This window comes from Saccostrea echinata, unplaced genomic scaffold (genome assembly GCF_033153115.1).
Source record: "Saccostrea echinata isolate AGI-Se365-2 ecotype Australia unplaced genomic scaffold, CSIRO_AGI_Sech_v1 ptg000009l, whole genome shotgun sequence".
In the NCBI taxonomy this organism is placed as follows: domain Eukaryota; kingdom Metazoa; phylum Mollusca; class Bivalvia; order Ostreida; family Ostreidae; genus Saccostrea; species Saccostrea echinata.
Genome location: NW_026889758.1, coordinates 15,900,093 through 15,921,173, shown reverse-complemented (window position 1 = coordinate 15,921,173; position 21,081 = coordinate 15,900,093). Strand labels below are relative to the sequence as shown.

General features: G+C 33.9%; 1 protein-coding gene across 1 annotated transcript; it reads right to left on the bottom strand.

The window, feature by feature from the left end:
• Positions 1-2,953: 2,953 nt before the first annotated feature.
• LOC133183373 (organic cation transporter protein-like) lies at positions 2,954-20,549 on the bottom strand. The gene is made up of 11 exons (XM_061318336.1): positions 20,289-20,549; positions 19,435-19,532; positions 7,448-7,641; positions 5,505-5,735; positions 5,208-5,410; positions 4,694-4,969; positions 4,437-4,571; positions 4,054-4,139; positions 3,845-3,965; positions 3,695-3,767; positions 2,954-3,578 (listed from the first exon to the last, which is right to left on the bottom strand). The coding sequence occupies exons 1-11, from the start codon at positions 20,354-20,356 to the stop codon at positions 3,342-3,344; spliced, it is 1,722 nt and encodes a 573-aa protein (XP_061174320.1). The 5' UTR covers positions 20,357-20,549; the 3' UTR covers positions 2,954-3,341.
• Positions 20,550-21,081: the final 532 nt, after the last annotated feature.

Here is a 21,081-nt window from a genome sequence, read left to right as displayed (position 1 = left end):
AGCAATCAGATTCTACTAACAAGTACTCTGAAGTTGAAACATGTATTAAAAGGATGCTGAAGTTTTTCATCAACAACATCTATGTAGTCTTCGGAGACCAGGTCTACCAACAAACTGTTGAATTCCCACGGGCACTAATTTTGCTCCATTAATAGACGAACTGTATTTATGTTCCTTTTAAGCAGAATTTATTCAAAAACGTCTACTTGAGAAGAAGAAAAAAAACACTAGCTGTGGCCTTCAACTCGACATTCAGATATATCGATGACGTTTTTTTCAATTAACAATAGTTTCTTTTATTCATATGTTGACTCTATATATCCCAAAAAACTCAATGTAAAAGATAAGACAAAGCCTGCAACATCTGTTTCATATTTGGATGTTTTACTGACTATAGATGATAAGGACCAACTAACAAATAAATTGTATGACAAACGAGATGTCTTCAGATTATCCATCGCCATCTTTCCTTATTCATGTAGTATTATTCCGCTATCACTTGCATAAGGTGTTTTCGTCTCCCAACTAATAAGCAAGAGCATGCTCTTGGTACGATCAGGTTTAAAACCGACGCAGACCACTGACAGAAAAGATGATGTTAAAGGGATCTCAACAACTTCGTTTAACATAAGCATTTCGTAAATTCTATGGTCGTTATAATGACGTTTTTAGCAAAATAAAATGTCATTTGGTCGTATTTCAGCTGACGTGTTCCATACCAATTACCAGGCCTTTGTTTTTATACTGAATTTGACCACGGAATATTTCGTCTACCTGATCAATACATAGGGCTTACAGCGGGTATAACAGGTCGACAGGAACGACTCCTCCTCCTAGACACCCGGGAACTGTTTCTCAGAAAGGTCTGCAACCAGGCGTAAGCTTAGTCCGGACTAAATCAGCGACTAAACCCGGAACTTGGACTAAGTTGCGTTTCACAAAAAGGCGGAGATTTAGGTCGAAACTAAATCTCTAAGTGGTAAGCGTTTTGCTAAAAAAAAAAAAACAAAAACAAAAACAAAAAAAAAACAAAAACAAAAAAAAAAAAAAATAAAAAAAATAAAAAAAATAAAAAAATAAAAACAAAAACAAACAGAAAACTCTTATACAGGTTTACGGTAATACCTATTCATAAAAAGTATGATTTGCAAAAAATCGTGAAATTTACATTGATGTAGTTTAATAGAAAGGTAGTAAGAAATCCATCGAGGATGTAAGACTTTTCGTAAATGGAGGATGGACGAAATATATATATGTAACTTAAAATTTTGAATTGTGAAACTGGGTCATAAAAGTAAAGTGTCAGAGATTAAAAAACAGGCATTCGTAGTAGGGAGGAGGGGGGGGGGGGCTGCAACCCTCCCTGCTTTTTTCGGTAATAGTGTTTTCTGTTAAATTAAGTTGTAATTTAGGCTGGCCCGTACTTTTACTACTTTTCTTTTTCTCATTCTGTCAGAGTTTGCTGAATACTTCAGACTCCTGTTTTTGGTTACTTACCCCCACCCATCCCCACCCCCAATATAAACAATATAACAATATAAATCAAAAAATAAAAATATTTTATTTGAAGTGGATAATGTTTGAATAATATGCTTCAAACAATATACTGTATGTGTACTTTAAAAAGCGGGCTTGATATTTTAGCGGCTATGGCGCAGACAACGATGCGCTAATTCATGAATACCGCTAAGAAATCATTTATATATACAGTATAGGACACGGACATGTATAGCGCTAATTCATGATTTCGTCAACAACTTCATACCCAGTGATTGCGCTAAATTTTGAATACGCCAATTCATGTACACGTACAGTACATTTAACATATTTTCGATAATGAGAAATCTTCGGTGCCATTAACTAAGTTAATGCAGCTTTTATATTGATTTCCCTCTTCAATTAAATATAAATAATTGATGAACAGAAAAAAAGTTAATTTGTAAACTGTTCCAGTAATTAAAATTTCCTGTCCATAAAACTGTTGTTTTTTTCTATTTCAGACCTGTCATGGCGTAAGATGGGTAAATGGTCTATCATTTTTTTTTAAATACTTACTTGTTTTGTATTAATACAATATATCGTACTTTTCTCAGACCAATTTTTGTATGAAAACGAGTCTTTTTTTATAATCAGTTTATGAACAGAAAAACACTATACATTTGAGAAGTGGTTCTTTCAATATCATCAAAAATAGCTATTTTCAAAAAAAAAAAAAAAAAAAAAAAAAAAAAAAAAAAGATTAAATAAAAGAAATATAGATATTTAAACTTAGTCTATTTTTAAATGTTATTTTATCCTCGAAAGCTCTTCATTACATTATATTTATTTTTTGTATTTTTTCTGATCTAGAGAAAGTTCAAAACAATTGTTTTTGCTGTAACTATATTTATGAAAATCATGATAAGTTAATATTTTTAATTCTATGGATAAAGTCTTCAAGAAAGATTTTGCATATATTATAGAAATACGATGATATTCTAAAGAGAAATTGAAACGGAATTGCTAGATTAAAGAAAAGTGGTACTGGTCATGTTGAAATTTGAACCTTTCCCGATCTAAATAAATCTGATCTCGACTGGACATATATCAAATGGAAATATTTAAGAATTTCATAAAATACTAGATTGCGTGGTTGTGATATGGTTTACAAAGAAATTGATTCAGAACTAATTAAGTTTTTGCAAACCTTTATTGAGAATTGTGCTAATGGAAATTCTGCATGGACTGTGTAAATTATCATATCAATGTCAATGTAACATATACAAAGTGCAATAAAAGTATTATTAATAATTATAATTATTAATATAATGATTAATAATTATCAACTTGAATGCCAATAAGTCTAATCCAATTAGAATTGATTATTCTATTATGAATTATAAATTCAATACAACTGATTTACTTCAAAAATGTCTTTTATCCATATATAATTAATAATATATTTCATAATTGTTCATTTTTCATCCCTTTGCTACTACTTTAAATGTACTTATTTTAATGAAAAACAATTTGATTAATATTCAAAGGAAAGTTACTTAAAATTATCCATGCTTAATTTATTTCAATTTTTTCACCAGTACATGTATGTTATGTACATCGTTTGAGTTTAGATGTTTATCGAAATATCCCAATCATGTACATGTATATGTTCATCTTGTAAATTTGTACCTGCATGTATATCTTTTTTTTTTTAATTTGTACATGCAAGTATATCTCAGCATACAGAAATAGTTATTGAATTTAATTCTTTGACCTAGAAAATACAAATGAATTTACGTAATATATCTGTTGGTCAACGATGCAATTTTCTCATTCTAACAAAGAGTAGACTTTGTTCATTTCTAAATTTCCTTGGATGCCACTGCTAGAGGACCATCAGAGTCTTCAAATACACTGTGTTCTTTCTTCCTACTTTTGCGCAGGCGAAGTCCACTGTTTTCTGTGTACCATCTTTTTGTTTCATCCAGAGTCTGAGGTAAATCCATTCCACGTGTTTCCGGTAAATACAAAGCAATAATTGTGACAATAAAACACATCAGAGCAAAAATGGTTCCCGGGGCCCAAGGTACAGCTCGTGCCTTAAAACGTATGAAGAAGTATAAAATATAAATCAAAGTCTATGACATATGCATGATAAATCTGTAAAGACAACATGATACTCTGAATCAGTGATGTGATATTGACGTAAAATTACCAAAGTTCCAGCAAAAGGCGATATCATGGCACCAATCCTAGAGAATGTTGAACACAAACCAATACCGACATTCCTGGAAAATAAAGAATAGAAAAAAAAAAATATGTATGTTAGGAATTATGTTCTCAAAGAATTTGATTAAAAACCCACCTTAGATTTGTGGGAAACAGTTCAGGAGTAAGGAGAAATAGCACACTAAATGATCCAGTCACAGACATCTTCCCGGCAAAGGTCGCCAAAACTGATAGTAGTATGAGCGTTCCATCTCCATCTGATTTCAAAGTAAGCAAACATGTTATAAAATAACTTTGTTGAGCGATGGAAGCATAAGAATTGAAACAATAATAATAAAGTATTACCTGAAAAGTATTTCAACAGGGTGGCAAAAGCCAGTGAAGTTCCAGCTAAAGATTGGAAAAAAATTGTTGTAGTTCTTCTCCCAAACCTACAAGTTTGGACAACAGAGCACTGAGTACTGCTGTTAAGCCACTGTTTGGTGACAATGAATATTCACCAGTTTGTAAAAACAAATATTATGACAAAAGTAGATAGTAAATGTGTTTTATATAGAATATAAGATGTGATAATAATGGTTAGGAAGAAAAATGTAAAACATTTGAAGGAAATATAATCTGATATAATTTTAAGAAAGCTTAAGCTTGTCACGTGAATGAACGTAGAATTCCGTCAGAATCATCGATGCAATAAAGCCTACATTAGATCCTGCAATATTTAGTCTTACCGGCGTAGCATGCCGTATTCCAGGATAACTGAAATGTATTCTACACAGGCCATGAAGAAAAAGTTAAGGAAACGATTTCCCGCCAACGACGTAGCTGTGAGGATCAGCCCATAGTATGTCAGAGTGTTAGTCACCCTAAAAAAGAGATTTTATATTAAATCGGGTAAGGGTTTTTACCTTCCCGAAAAGAATTTTCAATTTCATCGATATTTCACCAGATATATGTATCATTGACTTGAGTAAATTCTTGACATTACCATGTGAAACACATCAGGAGGGAAATGACGAGGACAGATTTGTTTCTAAGGATGGTAATGATGGAGTATTTTTCAACAACATGGAGCTGTTGCTGTTCGGCCAGCATTTTGTCTGTTTCTTCTTTTTCTTTATTCCTTAATGCCATTCTCTTTTTCACATTCTTCTTGAGATTCTCATAATCAAGTTTGTTCCATTTGGCAACCTTTCGTACTATTCGTTCTGCTTCTTTCTTTTTCCCGTTGGCTACGAGCCATCGTAATGATTCGTCTTGAATCCTAGATACGATAGACACTTTTGTTTTGTTAAGCTGGTTGATACGTTAGTTGGTCTTTTAAGTTTTGGCATAAGAAATAACATTAAGGACAGTAAAATGAAATTTATATTCATATTAGAAATCGTTTGGCGACTACAATATGCAAATATTTACAGGAGGGAAAAGAAAGTGATTCGAAGGGAAAAGTAAAGGAACATGTATTAGGACTGGTGCTTGGTCAGAAATTATATTATACCTACCAATATTGGAACAAGCTCAAAAAGGAAAAACAGGTAAGTGTAATTTGAAGATATCTCCAGGAGTAGTTCTGCAGTAGATAAGCAATCGCAGTCATGATAATCAGACCTGTACTCCAAGTAAGGAAGCCTATTACTGAAGAGTAGAAGCGACTCTGCTCTGGAAGGAGTTCCACGAATAAGACAACACCAGACATGACCATTCCCTGAGAGAGAAAGCAAATCATAGGAGATCGTCGCAAGAGTAAGGACAAGTTTGAGAAGAAGCTTTTCCAAACCAGACTTAGACTTGATGACAACCTGTTGAAAAACGCCAAGAACAAATTTCATGGCTGCCAGTGTTGCATAATTTGACGCAAAGGCCATGGAAATTCCCAATATCAAGGTCAAAAGGTTTGAGCCAAGATGGACGGTCTTTCTTCCTACTCTGTCGCTGAGGGATGAGGCAAAGGCTGCTCCTACCAGTTGTCCCGCCATCATTAATGTCTGCAGAAGTTCCGCTAAATGTGCTCGGTCGCAGACAAGATCAAACTGATGTAAAATATATCTTTGTTATGTTAAATTTGTGTAGAATAACAATATTCAGTTATCGATAGCATTTTTCTTAATTGAACATTTATCAAAAAGTAAGAGAAGCATGAATTTCATTTATGTTGATTTCTCCAATTTGAATTACATGTTAAGCTTCACTTTTGCTGAATTCAAGAAGGAGATCTATAGAGGACTTTGTAAATACGGTAAAACTGACAAAATAAACTAGATGCTGTTGAGTCAGTAATACCCGCACGTAGGTGTTTGCCTCTAAATGTATTTATCTTCATATTTGGGTAGACAAGGAAGCCCCCAATCGCCCCAGGCGGATAAATCGAATTTCCGAATCCTAAATTCGCATCTACAGGGCACGCCCAGACATTCCAGAATATGATTGGGCTACTATGGAAAATGTAAGAGTAGTTCAGGGAACAAGGTTTTGTAACAAAAAAGAGACATTTTTGACCTCCAAAATCACCATCCAAAAGATAATTTGGCTACTACAAAAAATGTAAGAGGAGTTAAGGGAACAAGGTTTCTGTAGAAAAAATTATTTTTGGACCCCCATTCATCCTTTAAGGTGAAAATTCTAAATTCGGAAACCTTATTGCATATCTACAGGACACGCCCAGTCATATTTCAAAATGGGAATAAACTACTGCACAGTTCTGGGAACCACATATCTGTAGAAAACCGACACTTTTTGATCCCCAAGGTGAAAATTGAAATTCTATATCCTTATTGCATATCCACTGGAACTCCCAATCATGTTCCAAAATATGAATGGGCTACTGCGAAAAAATGTAAGAGGAGTTCAAACAACAAGTTTGGGTAGAAACAACGATGTTTTGGACTCCCATTTGGTCCCTAGGGTGACAATGAAAACTCCAAAAACCTTATTGCAATTCTACAGGACCCTCCCTATCATGTTCCAAAAGATGAGTTGGCTACTACAAAAACTGTAAGAGGAGTTAAGGGAACCAGGTAATTTTTTGACCCCCAATTCCTAACATGGTGAATATCGAAATTATGAAGCATTATCTAGAGGACACTTTCAATCATACTCCAAAATATTAGTATGTGGGTTGTTGCGAAAAATGTATGAGGAGTTCAGGGAACCAGGTTTGTAGAAAAACCAAATTTCTGACCCGCATTTAGCACCCAGAATAAAATTGAAATTTCCAAACCTTTCTGCACATGTTCAGGGCTCCACTAATCATATTTCAAAAGATGAGTTGGCTATTGATTAAAATTCAAGAGTATTTTGAGGAAGCAGAAAGTGTGAAAGGCGGACAGAAGCACGGACGGACAGACCAGGATAACAATATATGGGAGCTTTCTTTAGAAAGTGCGGGTATAATGAAAAAAAAATGTTTTTTCAACGTATCAATTTCATGAATTCTATAATTTTCGAGGTTTCTTTCGAAAAATAAGCCAATAAAGATTTTATAAGAGCAGTGTTCGTCGAGTAGAATTCAGATTAAAAGGGTTTTGTTTAAATATTTTTAACGTAGTCCTGCCTGGCTACCAGTAAGAGTTTACAAGAGAAAAATTCAATTCACCCCATAGGCCCCGTCTTTTGTTTAGTCAAAGTGTTCTTTCTTAATGAAAAAGGTGAAGATAACGAACAGTGATATAAAAAAATTGGAATGTACAATTAATCAGAACTTCATCCGAAATATTTACAAAACATACTATTCCGTTAAATCTACCTCTGTGACAATAGTGCTGTCTTTTCCTAACGTGTACTGATACCCGTTTGGACACTTTGCTGTTGCCATTAGTTTTGGATGCTGTATATCTGAGTCATTGTGATAACATTTTTCGTATGTCATGTACATAGAACTATTTGTAAGAGACTGGTTGTCATTCTCCGACGCTGCACATTGGAAGCCTGGTCTGTAGGCTGAAAATCGACATAAAAGTCAAATCATTTATAGCATTCTGGTAGCCAAAGAAAGTGTACACGCCATTTTATATTTAATTTAACAGAAAGATTTGCCAGAAAATTTATTGTAAGGTTGATAATTACTGAAATTATTTTGATAAAGATTTCAAAAAATAAAATTGAAACACATTGATAATTACCAAATTATTAATTTTTTTGAATCAAAGATTTGATTTGCTACCTAGTGAATAAAAACTATATTTTTTATTATTCAAAAACCCCAAACCAAATATATTCGTAAAGCCATCTTTAAGACTTTAAGTGTTCCTGACTAAAACTCTGCAATTATCTTGTGCCCTTGTCTTGTTCTTTTTGTTTAACGTCCCTCTCGAGAATTTTTCACTCATATTGAGTAACCGCCACTTACCGGTGGCGGGCTACAAATAAAAGACCCTTAGTCGGCACTTACGACCTTTGTGCAGTGAGGAATCTTTTCCTTGCCAGCAGCTACTGCGACACGGGACCTCGGTTTATAGGGTCTCATCCGAAGGACCGGTGTCCACGTCCCACGGTGGGATTGAACTTGCGACGTAAGGATCAACTCCTTACTCCGCTACTCTAGAACAAACGCTCTAACCACTGCGCCAAGCAGGTCACCCCTTGTCTTGTAAAAAAAGAGCTAAATCGTGATATCTCTGACAACGAACCCCTTTTTAAACTTGCGTAAACACCTATGGAATCTACATGACAGGATTATGATAACTGAAGTTGACCTCTACTTAAAACCCTGCTGCAGCCTTATGATCATACCAAGACTTATGCCAAGAATGAGCTCCTGTTTATTCCTGTTTGAAATTTACAGATTGGACAGGACGTGTGACTAATAGACAGATGGACGAAAATGGTAATACCTGCTAACTGTATTTCAAAATAAATTCACATTAAAATTTCCTTTTAGGATAAATCCTTACAGCTTTCAATTGCTATTTGCATTATTAAAACAACTGATATAGAATAATAACATTTACTTATCATTGTGCTGTATTTTTCAATAAAAATGGACTATAGATTTTGAACTTCGAGAAGTTATAAACATTTTGAACTTAAGCAGGTCGCAGTGATTTACATTCAATATTCTTGAATACAGATAAAGGATTCGATTAATTGATTATTGTTTAACGCCAAATAGATAATATTTCAGCCTTATTTCGGCGATAAAGGATTCGAAGAAGTAAATTGAAATTCCTACATTGATTCGATATATCCCACTAAACTCAAAATAAAAAATACACAGAATCTGACAAATCTTTTTTCATATTTTAATATTTCATTAAAGAAAAATATTGATGGCAAACTGACAACTTAGTTTAATGATAAACGTGAAGACTTCAAATTTTCTATCGTGAATATTCCTTATTTACGTAGAAATATAACATTATCTCCTGCATTTAAGTTTATGTCTTCCAGTTGATCCGGAAGGGCAAACTCTGACTATGATCAATTTTTAAACCGAGACAAGCTATACTTACGAATAAGTTGATGTCACAAGGATTTCAACAACCCCGTTTAGTTTATTGCAAATTCCACGTAAATTGACATCGTTTGTAACTAAAACCTAGGATTGGGCCTTATTATGTTCCCCAAACGAAGTTTGGGAACATATTGTTTTTACTCTGTTTCTTATTATTATCATTATTATTAAGGTCTTCCGTTTCAGACGGAAGACCTTATAGTGATTCTACTGTTTATTAAGGTCTTCCGTTTCAGACGGAAGACCTTATAGTGATTCTACTGTTTATTATTATTATTATTTTTTTCCCGTTTTTTGTCCAAGCGATTTCTCAGAGATGGCTCGATGGATTTTCTTGAAACTTTCAGGGATTATGACAAATAAAATAAACTAAAAACATTTTTAAGGATTTTGCAAAATTCACTTCCGGTCGTCAAATATGTCCAATTTCCGTTTTTTCAAAAGAGATCATGTCCGGACGATATCTCAGAAACGGTAAAAGATTAAGACCTCAAACTTTTAGAGATTATAGATCATGACAAGTACGTTTGCAGAATATGTTTAAATCCGTAAGCCGTCACTTCCGGTTGTCAAAGGAGGAGATCAAAGAAATCGAAAATTTCAACTTTTCTTATTTTAATTAAATCTTGCATTGCATTATTGCATCTGTTTTACAGTTTCGAAATATGTTAGTCCCACCGGAAACAGAAACGTCAACCTCCGGTTATAAGAGAAAAACTACATAATTTGAGTATTTTACTTTCCCATAAATATCGCTTATAGATGAAGTATTTGAAATGATTTTTAGATATGTTATTTAGACTGCAAATGTCTAGAGTAACGTCAAATATCTTGGTAAAATTGACTTCCGGTCGCATGTTTTACTGTCTGCAAAATAAGAATTTGTCAAAGTGAGATCTCAGAAACGGTAAGAGATTAAGACACCAAACTTATATGAGTAATAGAACTTAATGAGTAGGCAAAACTCTTTGGGTTAATAGCGTCAGCCGTCACTTCCGGTCGTTACAGGAAGTGATCAAAGAAATCGAAAATTTAAACTTTTCACTTTTGAAAAAAAACTTGCATCATATAATTGAATCTCTTTCACAGTTTCTATATGTGTTGGTCTCACTGGAAACAAAAAACGACACTTTCCGGTTATAAGAGAGAAACTATGTTATTGAGATTTTTAACATTCCCAAAAATATCACTTATTGATAAAGTTTTTGAAATGATTTTTACATATGTTATTGAGACTGCAATTGTCTAGTGTGAAGTCTACCATCTTAGGAAAATGCACTTCCGGTCGCGTGTTTTTCTGTCCTCAAGTTGAGATTTTGTTCACCTAAATGCTCAAAAACACTACATGACTGAAGTCAAAAACTTTCAGAACTTACAGTTAGTTACCAGTTTATCTACATCATGTAAAAATCGTACGTTGTCGCCACTTTCGGTCGTGACAGGAAGCGATGCAAAAAAGTGAATTTTTAAAGGTTTTTTTCTTGTTGCAGAAAAGTTTGGCTAATGCAGATGTTAGATAGACCATGACCATGCAAATTATTTTTATACATTTTATTCGTTTGGAGCACTTTCGTTCATGACGAAGCACATAAAGAAAACAGAAAAGTAATTCCGTTTGTTTTTATCTGTATCTACATATCTTTGGAAGCCTTGAGATAACTTTTGTTATTATTTAGAGTAATCTTATTGAGATGATTGTGAGGTTGTTTTTCAAAGGAGTCAAGAAAACGGAAGACCTGTTATTGCCCAGGCAATAAGTATCTAGTTTATTATTATTATTTTTTCCAGCTTTTTGTCGAAGCGATTTCTCAGAGACGGTTCAATGGATTTTCTTGAAACTTTCAGGGATTATGAAAAAGAAAATAAAATCGGAACTTTTCAAAAGATTTTGCAAAATTCACTTCCGTTCGTCAGATATTACCGATTACCGTTTTTTCAAAAGAGATCATATCCGAACGAGATCTCAGAAACGGTAATAGCTTTAGACACGAAACTTTCAGGAATGAAAGATCATGAGAAGTACGTTTGCAGAATTAGTTCAAATCTGTCAGCCGTTACTTCCGGTTGTCACAGGAAGTGATCATAGAAATCGAAATTTTCAACTTTTCTTTTTTGATTTTTTTTTCTTTCATCACATTGTTGCATCTTATTTGTAGTTTCGAAATATGTCAGTCCCACCGGAAACAAAAACGACAACTTGCTATAAGCGAAAAACTGCATAATTTGAGTATTTTACTTTCCCATAAATTTTTTTATAGATAATGTATTTGAACTGATTTATGAATATGTTATCAAGACTGCAAATGTCTAGAGTAATGTCAAATATCTTTGTAAAATTCACTTCCGGTCGCACGTTTAAAGGCCGCAAAATGAAAACTTGTCCGAGTGAGATCTCAGAAACTGTAAGAGATTTAGACACCAAACTTATAGGAGTTTTAGACCTTGAGGAGTAGACAAAACCTTTTGGGTTAAGAGCGTCAGCCGTCACTTCCGGTCGTCACAGGAAGTCATCAAAGAAACCAAAAATTTTAACTTTTCTCTTTTGGAATAAGACTTGCATCATATAATTGTATCTCTTGTAACTCTTTTTCACAGTTACGATATGTATTGGTCCCACCGGAAACAAAAAACGACAACTTCCGGTTATAAGAGAAAAACTACATAATAGGGGTTTTTAATTTTCCCATACATATCGTTTAAAGTTCTTTAAATGATTTTTTTATATGTTATTGAGACTGCAGATGTCTAGAGGGACGTGAAATATCTTAGTAAAATTCACTTCCGGTCGCGTGTTTTCTTGTCCTCAAAATGAAAAGTTATTCATCGAGATCTCGGAAACGGCATGAGTAAGACACCAAACTTATAGAAGTAAGAAACGTTGGTGAGAAGGCAAAATACATAGGGTTAAAAGCGTCAGCCGTCACTTCCGGTCCTCACAGGAAGTGATCGAAGAAATCGAAAATTTCAACTTTTCTTTTTAAACTTAAAACTTTCATCACTTTATTGCTTCTCTTTCGCTGTTTTGAAATATGTTAGATTCCACCGGAAACAAAAACTTTAAACTTCCGGTTTTAAGAGATAAACTACGTTATTTCGTGGTTTAAATTTTTCATAAATATCACTTATAGATAAGTATTTGAAACGTTCTTTACTTATGCTGTAGATACTGCAAAAGTCAAGAGAAAATTCAGAGATTTTTATTCAGTTCACTTCCGGTCGAGTGTTTTCCTGTCCTCAAAATTAGAATTTGTTCTCACAATTGTTCGGCAACAGTAAAAGACTGAAGTCTAAGACTTTCAGGACTTATAGTCAGTCATCAGTTTATTTGCATCGTGTAGAAATCGTGTATCGTCATTACTTCCGGTCGTGACAGGAAACGAAGCAAAAAAGTATTTTTTTTAAAGTTAATTTGTTTCTACATACGTTTTAGGCTAGTGCCGAAGTTGGAAAAGACATGTTCATGCAAACGTACAGGAAGTAGAATAACGGAAGACCTTCTCATTACTAGTAATGAGTTTCTAGTTAAGGTCTTCCGTTTCCAACGGAAGACCTTCTACTGATTCTGTTGTTTCTTTTCCACTATTATTATTATTTTTTTTTCCTTACCGATTTTGTGCAGACGATTTCTCGAGAACGCCTCAATAGATTTTCACGAAACTTTCAGCAATGATGGCAAATTTTATGCGTTTTTTTAAATTTTGTCGTCGTCACTTCCGGTCGCGAGATATGGCCAATTTTCCATTTTTAAAATGGCATTTTGTCCGCGAGTGTTCTCAAAAACGGTTGGAGATTGAGTCTTGAAGCTTTCAGGGATGATAGATTGTGACTCGTAGATTTGAGAAACCTGTATAGTTTATGTTGCCCTGACGTCCGTTGTCCACCGGAAGGAGTTTAAAAATATGCAAATTTTCATTTTTTTCTTATTGAAATGTTTTTAATAGAGGCAAATAGACTGTTTCGAGTCATATTATTTCCACCGGAAGTTATTTCTTACGAACCGGAAGTAGTCGAAAAAATGCTCATTTTTCCTCGAAACTTTGAGGGATGATTCCTCCACACTCAGTGAAGAGTTAAAAGTCATTTTGACTACTTCCGGTCATACCGGAAGTGAATAAAAAAGACCGGAAGTTGTTTGAAATTAATAGATTTCACTCTTTTATGAGTTGCTAAACAATTCTGAAGAATTATTATGAATATTTTTTACATTTAAAGTTGTTTTACTTTCTTTTATCAATCAAAATTTCCCAATCAAGATTTTATCAGAAATCTAACGGAAGACCTACTCGTTGCTCGCAACGAGATCTCATCTAGTTATGTTCCCCAAACGAAGTTTGGGAACATATTGTTTTTACTCTGTTTCTTATTATTATTAAGTCTTCCGTTCACAACGGAAGACTTATAGTGATTGTATTGTTTCTTTTTATTATTATTATTATTATTATTATTATTATTCCTCCCAAATTTTGTGAGCGCGATTACTCAGAGATGGTTGGATAGATTTTCACAATTTTTCACATGATAGTAGGCTGATATATGAAGTTTATATAAAATTCCGTTTTTTGATAAATTCACTTCCGGTCCGAAGTTACGGCCGAATTTCCAATTTTTAAATGGACTTTTGTCCGGAAATTTTCTCGGAAACGGTTTGAGATAAAGATGTGAAATTTACAGGGGTATTAGATCATGACATTCTCTTTGTTTCGAAGTTGTTTTCGTGTGTTTCCGGTACTTCCTGTCCGAACCGGAAGTGAACTTGTGTTTGGTCAATTTTCAACTTTTTTGTTTTTTAATATTTTTTCAAGATATTATTATGTATAAGAGAGGTTATTCTACAAATACTAAATATATAATTTGTTTTGAAATCAGATTCCACATTTTGTAGATTTTCGGTACCCTCATTTTCCCTATTTACCTAGTGTGTAGACAATGGGCAAAGAAAGATAACTCTGACTTGTAAGTGAGAATAGAACTTTCGAGATAAAGGCGGAAATAGTATCGATGACGTCAGAGACATATACACTCTCCATATCAAAATATTTAGACGTTCTATATTCACTCTTCAAAATTTAAGAGTACGTTGGTTATCCCTTCCAGTGCATGTAAAGTTTGAAGTTGCCAGTGTAGTGTAAGTCTGTATTGACAGTTAATTGATTTACACATGAATATATCTAAAAAAAAATTAATATATGTGCTAGGTAGCTAATTCAAGTAAATATATTATAAGCACTGAATATACATTTATAGTGATGGACAGGCATGCAATTTCATTTATCTCGTATAGTAAGTTCAGAATACGATAGTTATAAGCCTTCTATAATGTAGACGATTTATTATTCTCTATGATTTGAATGCGAAATTATCCCGATTTCCGAGTTTTAATTTCGATATTAAAAAATATTACATACACTCAAAAAGGAATTGAGCGATAGAAAATTGTAATACAGTACTGTTTTAAAGCCTTTATAAATAAATTGATATCTGCCACTTAAAAGAAAGAAAATCAATCTATAGATTAGATTTGGTTATTACATGTATATTTGATAAAAAGTTAAATTATTTATGACACATGATCTATACTCTATATACCCAAGAAATTATAAAAGATGTGAAAAGACGATTTTTGGATTCTTGTGAAATACTCAAAGAGTTCAAAAAAATATGTGAAAACGCGATTCTGTGTGAAATAATGCTACGCTATATGTTTCTTTTGAAAAAAAAAACATGATAAAAAAAATTGCACAGGTCTCTTGATATGTGGGATAAGTATACCTGAATGAACACAATTTTATGCAATGATATATAATTATGTACATGCAACTGACGTCCGTACTTTTCCTTATAATTCATAAAACATAAAACTATCTTATTCCTTTGAAGCCTCCTCCCCCTCCCCCCCCCCCCCGTCTTGATTAATATTTGGAGACGTTCGTGCAGCTAGGCATTTGAATTATATATTCGGTTTAGATTTAAATCTGGAACATGTGAATATAATTACCATTTACATGTATACAGAATTTCATATTCTGTAATGGTATATTTGTCATTATGAAATGTTCAATTTACGTCTGAGAGAGAGAGAGAGAGAGAGAGAGAGAGAGAGAGGAGAGAGAGAGATTCCCTCTTAATCCCGATCCTCCTATCCATTTACATAGACCAAAAATTAGTTCTATATCGGTCACACCCATTCTTTATTAAATGTTTTCTGATTTCATAGTCATGGTCACATTCTGTATATTTTTCAGCTTAAAAAGTATCACACGAAGTGCACCTGTGTTGACCTGTCAATCAAAATCACTTGACGCTGTATGCACTGCAATTAAGTAGCCTGAGTTTGAAATGATCTTTAAGTATGATCTTTAAGTAAATCTGATGCAACAAACTTGTGAAAAAATAGAATAAAATAAAAAATAAAATATCTCGGTATTATGAACTTCGATTGTGGGACGTGGAGACCGGTCCTTTGGATGAGATCGTATAAATCGAGGTCCCTTGTCGCAGAAGGTGCTGGCATAAAAAAGATTCCCCTCTGCTCAATTGCGATAAGTGCCAAAGTATAGGACAAAAATTTGCAGTCTCCACCGGCGAGTGGTGTCGTCTCCATGTAAGTGAAAAATTCTGGAGAGGGACGTTAAACAACATACGTATAATCAATCAATCGATTGCTGAAGAATTACTGTAATTGAATAATCTGTCTTATAGGTATGCTGTCAAATCTTGATATTATAACTTTACAAAACTCAGTGACTTTACGTTTAATGTGATACTAACTTAATTCATTATATTTTTTTATAACACCATACACAATTATGCCAAAACATACATGATGGTACGGTGTTCGTTCGTCTGTTTGTTTGTCTTAGAAATGATTGCAAACAATTTTTTTTTAAATTGCTAATGATATACGTATATCTCTTATAGGTGCTAAATGTATTATACAAGATTGATAATGAAAATCAAAGTACCTTAAGTACTGAAAGGACTTTTTTTCCAGTTATTTTTTTCTTTCACAGTAAATATGATATGTATGTTTTTTACACAGAAAAAAAGCAAATTCTTACAGATTTAGAAGAACGGAAGACTTTTTTGTTGCCATGGCAACAAGAGTCTAGTTATTATTATTTTTCTTCCTGGGTACTTTTTTGTCCGTGAGTGATCTCCGAAACTACACATCCGATTGAGATGAAACCTTTTTAGGGTTAATAGGAATGTTATGTAGATTTGCGGAACGAAGGTCATTTTGCGCGCACGCGCATGCACGTGCGTGCGCGTGCAATGCGTAAAATGACCAATATACTTGATATAGCTATAACTTTTATATTTTTTGATGAAATGCTTTGATACTCAGAATATAAGGATGTATTAAAAGTGTAGACAAGATGACATGGTCAGAATGCGCATGCATGCACGTGAGCGCATGCGCATTGATTAAAATTACCAATACAATTGATATAGACTTAACTTGTACATTTTTTGATGAATTGCATTGAAACTCAGAATATAAATATATATTAGAAGTGTACACAATAAGACTTGATCAGCGCACTCATACATGCACGTGCGTGCACGTGCGCGCGCGTGCAATGAGTAAAATGACAGATATACTTGATATAGCTATGACTTTCATATCCTTTGATGAAATGCTTTGATACTCAGGATATCAGGATATATTAAAAGTGTAGACAAGATGACATGGTCAGAATGCACATGCATGCACGTGTGCGCATGCGCAATGGTTTAAATAACCAATACAAAGGATATAGACTTCACTTGTACATTTTTTGATGAATTGCTTTGAAACTCAGAATATAAATATATATTAGAAGTGTACACAAGATGACATGATCAGCGCACACATGCATGCACTTGCAAGCACGTGTGTGCGCGTGCAATGAGTAGAATTTCCAATATACTTGATATAGCCAAAACTTTCATATATTTTGATGAAATACTTTAATACTCAGAATATAAAGATATATTAATAGTGTAGACAAGACGACATGGTCAGCATGCACATGCATGCACGTGCATATGCGTGCAATGAGTAAAATTACCAATATACTTGATATAACCATAACTTTTACACTTTTTGATGTAATGCTTTGATACTCAGAATATATAGACCCTTTATAAATGTAGACAAGACGAGATTGTCAACATGCACATGCATGCACATGCGCGCGCATGCAATGCTAAAATGACCAATTTACTTGATATAGCTGTAACTTTTACACTTTTTGATGAAACGCTTTGATACTCAAAATGTTTAGATATATTAATTGTGTTGACAAGATGACACGGTCATCATGGACATGCATACACGTGCGCGCGCTTGCAATGCGTAAAATGACAGATATACTTAATATAGCCGATTTTTTTTTATCTTTTGATGAAATTTGAATAGAAAGATGTATTAAAAGTGTAGACAAGTTGACATGGTCATTTTTTACAGCCATGCCCGTGCGCCCGCGTGTAATGCGTAAAAAAAACAATATACTTGATTGCCTTTTTTAATGAAGCTTACAGGGAATAAGACACCAAAAGGAAGTTGGGGAGCGTTTGGGGAACATCTGTAACGGTCCCCGTTACAATTAATACTAGTTATTATTATTTTTCTTCCTGGGTACTTTTTTGTCCGTGAGTGATCTCCGAAACTACACATCCGATTGAGGTGAAACCTTTTTAGGGTTAATAGGAATGTTATGTAGATTTGCGGAACGAAGGTCATTTTGCGTGCACGTGCATGCACGTGCGTGTGCGTGCAATGAGTAAAATGACCAATATACTTGATATAGCCATAACTTTCATATCTTTTGATGAAATACTATGATACTCAGAATATAAGGATATATTAATAGTGTAGATAAGATAACATGGTCAGAATGCACATGCACCTGCACGCATGCGCATTGATTGAAATAACCAATACAATTGATATAGACTTAACTTGTACATTTTTTGATGATTTGCTTTGAAACTCAGAATATAAATATATATTAGAAGTGTAGACAAGAAGACTTGATCAGCGCACACATGCATGCACTTGCATGCACGTGCGTGCGCGTGCATTGTGTAAAATACAAATATTCTTGATATAGACATGGTCAAAATGCACATGCATGCACGTGTGCGCATGCGCAATGATTGCAATAACCAATACAAATGATATAGACTTAACTTGTACATTTTTAGATGAATTACTTTGAAAGTCAGAATATAAATATATATTAGAAGTGTACACAAGATGACATGATCAGCGCACACATGCATGCACTTGCATGCTCGTGCGTGCGCGTGCAATGAGTAAAATGACCAATATACTTGATATAGCTAAAACTTTCATATCTTTTGATGTAATACTTTGATATTCAGAATATATAGACATATTATAAATGTAGAAAAGACGACATTGTCAACATGCACGTGCATGCACATGCGCGCGCATGCAATGCTAAAATGATCAATATACTTGATATAGCTGTAACTTTTATACTTTTTGATGAAATGCTTTGATACTTAAAATATGTAGATATATTAATAGTGTTGACAAAATGACACGGTCATCATGGACATGCATCACGTTCGCGCGCGTGCAATGCGTAAAATGACAGATATACTTAATATAGCCGAATTTTTTTTCATCTTTTGATGAAATTTGAATATAAAGATGTATTGAAAGTGTAGACAAGTTGACATGGTCATTTTGTACATGCATGCCCGTGCGCGGGCGTGTAATGCGTAAATGTATACTTGATTTGCCTTATTTAATGAAGCTTACAGGGAATGACACCAAAAGGAAGTTGGGGAGCGTTTGGGGAACATCTGTAATGGTCCCCGTTACAATTAATACTAGTTTTATCTGACATGTTTGATTCTATTTGCTAGGTCATTCCTTTTATACTGAATTTGACTATGGAGTACTCCGTATTCTTGATTAATACATAGGGCTAACGGCGGTGTGAAAGGTCGATAGAAGATTTTACACCTCCATGGCGCCTAATCCCACCTCTGTTTTCAGAGGTCCGTGTTGGCTCTTCTCATAATTTGTATTGTTTAAATGCACTTTTGAGAATGATCACTGTTCGTTATTTTTGTATTTCATGTAAAAAAACTGTTTGTAAAATCTCAATAAATAACAAACAAATTACATTTAGATCCCTCAATGAATGTGATATGAAATGGTTGACAATCATAGTTCTAATCACATCTAAGACTAATCCCCCATTTGTATGTGCTGTCTACAACTGTTTCTAACAGAAAGGATACACATTATAATATCTTACCAATGAAAACTATATTCAAAAGCTGAAAACTTCCTTGCAATGCATGTATTAGGAGAAAGGCGGCCTGAAAAGTTTGATAGGGTCCCCAGCGACCATATCTGTAACGAGAAAGCACGATCTGGTTGACTATTGATGTTAGTAAACAAAAATGAATTGTGTAGGTGTCGTAGTCTCAGTATAGTAAATTACGCTGAAAGTGAAGTGCCAAGGACGAACAATTTTGATTCGCTACTACCGTCCTTCATTATATCAGTTAAGTTCATGATACATAGGCGTCGGAACCGGGGGGGGGGTGCTAGGGGGGAAGGGGCTTAGCCCCCCCACTTTTTTTGCAAAGATAGACATAATGTAGGCATTGAAAATTGGGACTTACCTTTTTTCGTTGGTTTAGCCCCCCCCCCCCCACTTTCAATTAGCCACCCCACTTTCAATTTCCTTCCGACGCCTATGTGATATATTTTTATACAATAGGGAATAAAAATCACTTCACTGTAAGCATAAATATATTAGAAGCGCATTAACTGTAGTTATGAATGGTTCAGCTGAAATACTTCTGATGATGCGACTACCTACATGTCTAAAGATTAACAATGGTCGCACGCTTAATGAAACAGTAAAAACACGGCTGATACTTCTGAATGAATGTTTGAAAACCTTAGAAAAATAAGAAGTTCTAAGAATACATTGCAGGAAAAATGTAGCAATTAGTAAAATAATATAAACTTGCATAAACATGCATAGAAATTATCCCAAAACCCGTTTTCAATTTCTGCATTTATGCATACCCCATGATAGCCGATGCTTGAAATAAAGAACATGCATTTTGTAGAAAAACAATCCTTAAATATCCTTACATGTAATTTCCGTCCAATTCTTTTACTCCGACGTTATCATCTTTCTTAGCAACGGGTAGTTGATCCATTTTATGATTTCGAACATATGAAGGTGACCTCCTATACCTATATAAGTCGCGGATTTCGATGGCAAGATTTTCGATTTCACAGTCAACCCAAAACTCGTCAGTCCATCTGTTTGCAAAAAGTAATACTACACTTCAAATTTGATTATCCTTGTGGAAAAAAACCCTATACAATACGCTGTCCTGTATGCCTGTTTATGATCATTATATATTCTTTTTCTTGTCATTTTTTTGTGCACCCGCTAAGGTAAATTCTAAATTTTCTCTTTTCAGTGGTGAAACACTACCCGACATATGTTCACAAGGATAGAGGTTTGTGTTTGGTATGGCGTATTGAATTTAATCCTGAATGTTCATTTTTCAGATGAAAAAATAAGAGAAATTACTGTTAAGAGGGGTACGACCCTCTGATAAGAGAGATAAGTAGATAATAGTAAATGACCAATGGTTTGCCTTTCCTTGGTTAAGTAATAGGAATCTCATGTAAGTTCATTCAAAACCTATACAAGATACAAACACGGACTTATATTTTCCTGTGCCATTATTTTTGATAGTTATTGATAACATTGATCTTAAACATTTGTATCCAGTTTTTACCCCTTACAAATTGGAATATTTCTATCTCTCTTTAAACAATTTTAAATATTCAGTAATTCAATATGTACCATGTATAGAATTTTAATTTTTCTACAAAAATATCTTTAATAAAAAGATAACTCTTGTTTATG

Coding starts and splice junctions, on each gene's coding strand:
- LOC133183373 (XM_061318336.1), bottom strand. CDS start 20,356: ATGGATCAACTACCCGTTGCTAAGAAAGATGATAACGTCGGAGTAAAA. Junction 7,642..19,434: donor TTTGAATATAGTTTTCATTG/GTAAGATATTAT, acceptor GTCGATTTTCAG/CCTACAGACCAGGCTTCCAA. Junction 3,966..4,053: donor CCTGTTGAAATACTTTTCAG/GTAATACTTTAT, acceptor CTTTGAAATCAG/ATGGAGATGGAACGCTCATA.